This window comes from Bison bison, unplaced genomic scaffold (genome assembly GCF_000754665.1).
Source record: "Bison bison bison isolate TAMUID 2011002044 unplaced genomic scaffold, Bison_UMD1.0 scf7180017864444, whole genome shotgun sequence".
Taxonomy (NCBI): domain Eukaryota; kingdom Metazoa; phylum Chordata; class Mammalia; order Artiodactyla; family Bovidae; genus Bison; species Bison bison.
In genome coordinates this window covers 116,875-119,225 of record NW_011495006.1, presented here as the reverse complement: position 1 = coordinate 119,225, position 2,351 = coordinate 116,875, and the positions used below count along the sequence as shown (strand labels likewise).

Below are 2,351 nucleotides of genomic sequence, written 5' to 3'. Positions count from 1 at the left end.
CCCGCAGCCCTGCCCCCCCTGCTCCTGGGGGGAGAGTCCCGCCGGAGCCCCCTGCGGGCAGTCACCGGCCCAGGGGCAGAGCCCACCCTGGCTGCGGTCCTTGGGCCCGGCAGCCCCGAGAGTGGCAGTAGTGGCGAGACGGGCATCAGGCAGGCGTCCTCACACTGCACCCAGGACCTGCCGGCGTCCTCACACTGCACCCAGGACCTGCAGGCGTCCTCACACTGCACCCAGGACCTGCAGGCATCCTCACACTGCACCCAGGACCTGCCGGCGCACTTTCTGTCCCCACACAGCCTGCTGACTCACAGTGTCCCCACTGTGGGGACGAGGAGACAGTCCAGAGTGGCCTCCCGTGTAGCCCATGGGGGTGCAGAGGGTATGGGGGTGCAGAGGGTGATGCCTGCCTCAGAGGTGCTCCTGGAGGACTTCCTGGAGGAAGGGGCAAAGGCTTCAGAGCAGGGTAGCTGCTCCCCTGGGGAGGGCAGAACAGGGCCCGCCAAGAGGGGGACGCGCCTGTCGTTTCTGTTCCTGTCTGTCTGTTCTCTCCCTTCCCCATATGGCCCTGTCTGTCTGTCGTCTGTCTTCTTTCCTTGTAGGTCTGCTCCTTCCTTCTCCCTGAGGGGTCCTCTGGTCCCCCCACCCCTGACCCCACTGACCCCAACCCTGTCTCTCTGTTCAGTGCTCAGAGGCCTGGCCAGATGCCCTCCCCTGCGGCCCTCCTGCAGTCCTGGCCCTGGGCCTCTGGCTGGGGCCGGGGGCCCAGGGAGGAGACCCCTTCTCCCCCAGCTCACCCCTCCCTGCAGCGTGCGTGTCTCCCTCCTGGGGCCTCCGGGATGGTCAAGCACCTGCATCTTCCAGAGACCCGTCCCCCCAGCCCTCACTGCCACCCAGCCGCTTGGGACCCTTGTCCCATGTCCCCAGCTGCCCCGCGAGCCCCCAGCTGAGGGTGTTGCTGGCAAAGTCGGCTCCCCAGGAGAGGAGGCAGCCGGGCTGGGTGGGGGCGGGTTTCTCCGGTGGGGGGAGAGGGCACGGCGGGGACTGGCCCGGGAAGGGAGGTAAGCCTGAGCCCAGGAAGGGAGGTGACCCGGCCTGTCCCCGGGGCAAGCCCGGCGGGCATCAGGTTCCAGGGCAGCCCTGACGCCCACCGCGTCCGCAGGGCCTCGCTGTGGAGCTCCTGCGTGGTGCTGCCGCTGCTGGCGCTGACCTGGATGTCCGCTGTGCTCGCCGTCACCGACCGCAGGTCCGCCCTCTTCCAGATCCTCTTTGCTGTCTTCGACTCGCTGGAGGGCTTCGTCATCGTGATGGTGCACTGCATCCTACGGAGAGAGGTGGGCCGGCGGGCAGGGGGGTGCCCTCCCTCCCTGGGCCTCGCAGCGGGGCCAGGGGCCCGCACTGCCCTCCAGGCTGAGGATGAGCGATCAGCCTGGCACTGGACACTGGGAAGCCACCTCCCCGGGGCCGGAAGGTTCTGGAAGGAGGCAGGAAGTGGGGGAGGGGCAGCTTCCTGGGCCCTGACTCTTCTGAGAGACTGGACTTGGGCCCAGCATGCAGCCGGGGCTCAGTCAACACAACAGCTTCTTGTAGAAGCCGCTCCGGTGCCCTGTGCTGGCTCCAGCCGAGATGGGGCTTGTACTCTGGCTGGTGGGGGCCCAGAGGCGGGAATGGCTCCCGGGGCAGCTGGGACTCCCACTGTGGCATTTTCTGGGCTTCTTCGGAAGGTATAGGAGAAGGTTTTTTACCGAACCCTTGCCCGACCGTCTCTTGGCTGGTAGCAACGACGGAGGGGATATGCCCTATCCTGGGGGGCGGGAGTGTGACATGCCAGCATCAGACGTTGCTAGACTAGAGCCCACCCCAGGGTCTCGTGGAGGGCAGTGAGCGTGCTGGGCAGCCCAGGAGGCCAGGCCGGAGCGTCCCTCGGTGCAGGGGAGTCCTGAGACCCTGAGGGGCGATCTGTCTTCTGTCTGCTGAGCCGGAGTGGCCCACCCAGCCTCCCTGCCTAGAGCTTCTCCTCTGGGCGTGGACGCCAGGGCCCTGGCCTGGGGCTCTGCACAGCTGAAGATAGGGCCGCCCTGGCGGGGACAGCCGAGCCCACCCCTTGCCCTGCTCACACCTGGGGGAGACGGGGACGCCCCTCCCCAGGGGCTCCTGCTGCAGGAAAGACAGCAGGGCGGAGCCCTGACGTTTCTGCCAAGGGAGTGGTGCCCCTGCCACCTGCAGACGTCCAGTCGGTCCTGCGTGTCCGCTCTCTAGTCCTGAGGGCCCAGGGAGAGCCTCCCCTGAGACAGGCGGGGGCCGCCCATGCTGGAGCCAGAGATGGCCCAGGCGGAGGTGACTTTACGGACCCA

General features: G+C 67.9%; 1 protein-coding gene and 1 long non-coding RNA gene across 2 annotated transcripts in view; both read left to right on the top strand.

Moving 5' to 3' along the window:
• LOC105002279 overlaps positions 1-1,219 on the top strand; it is a 7,571-nt gene extending 6,352 nt beyond the window's left edge. Inside the window, exon 3 of the long non-coding RNA XR_826932.1 lies at positions 1,160-1,219. This is a non-coding gene — a long non-coding RNA (uncharacterized LOC105002279). The remainder of the gene's footprint in view (positions 1-1,159) is intronic.
• A 63-nt stretch (positions 1,220-1,282) lies between these two features.
• Positions 1,283-2,351, top strand: part of LOC105002285 (brain-specific angiogenesis inhibitor 1-like) — a 7,893-nt gene continuing 6,824 nt past the window's right edge. The window contains exon 1 of the mRNA XM_010858814.1: positions 1,283-1,331. Coding sequence (XP_010857116.1) covers positions 1,305-1,331 — 27 coding nt within the window. The 5' untranslated portion in view covers positions 1,283-1,304. The remainder of the gene's footprint in view (positions 1,332-2,351) is intronic.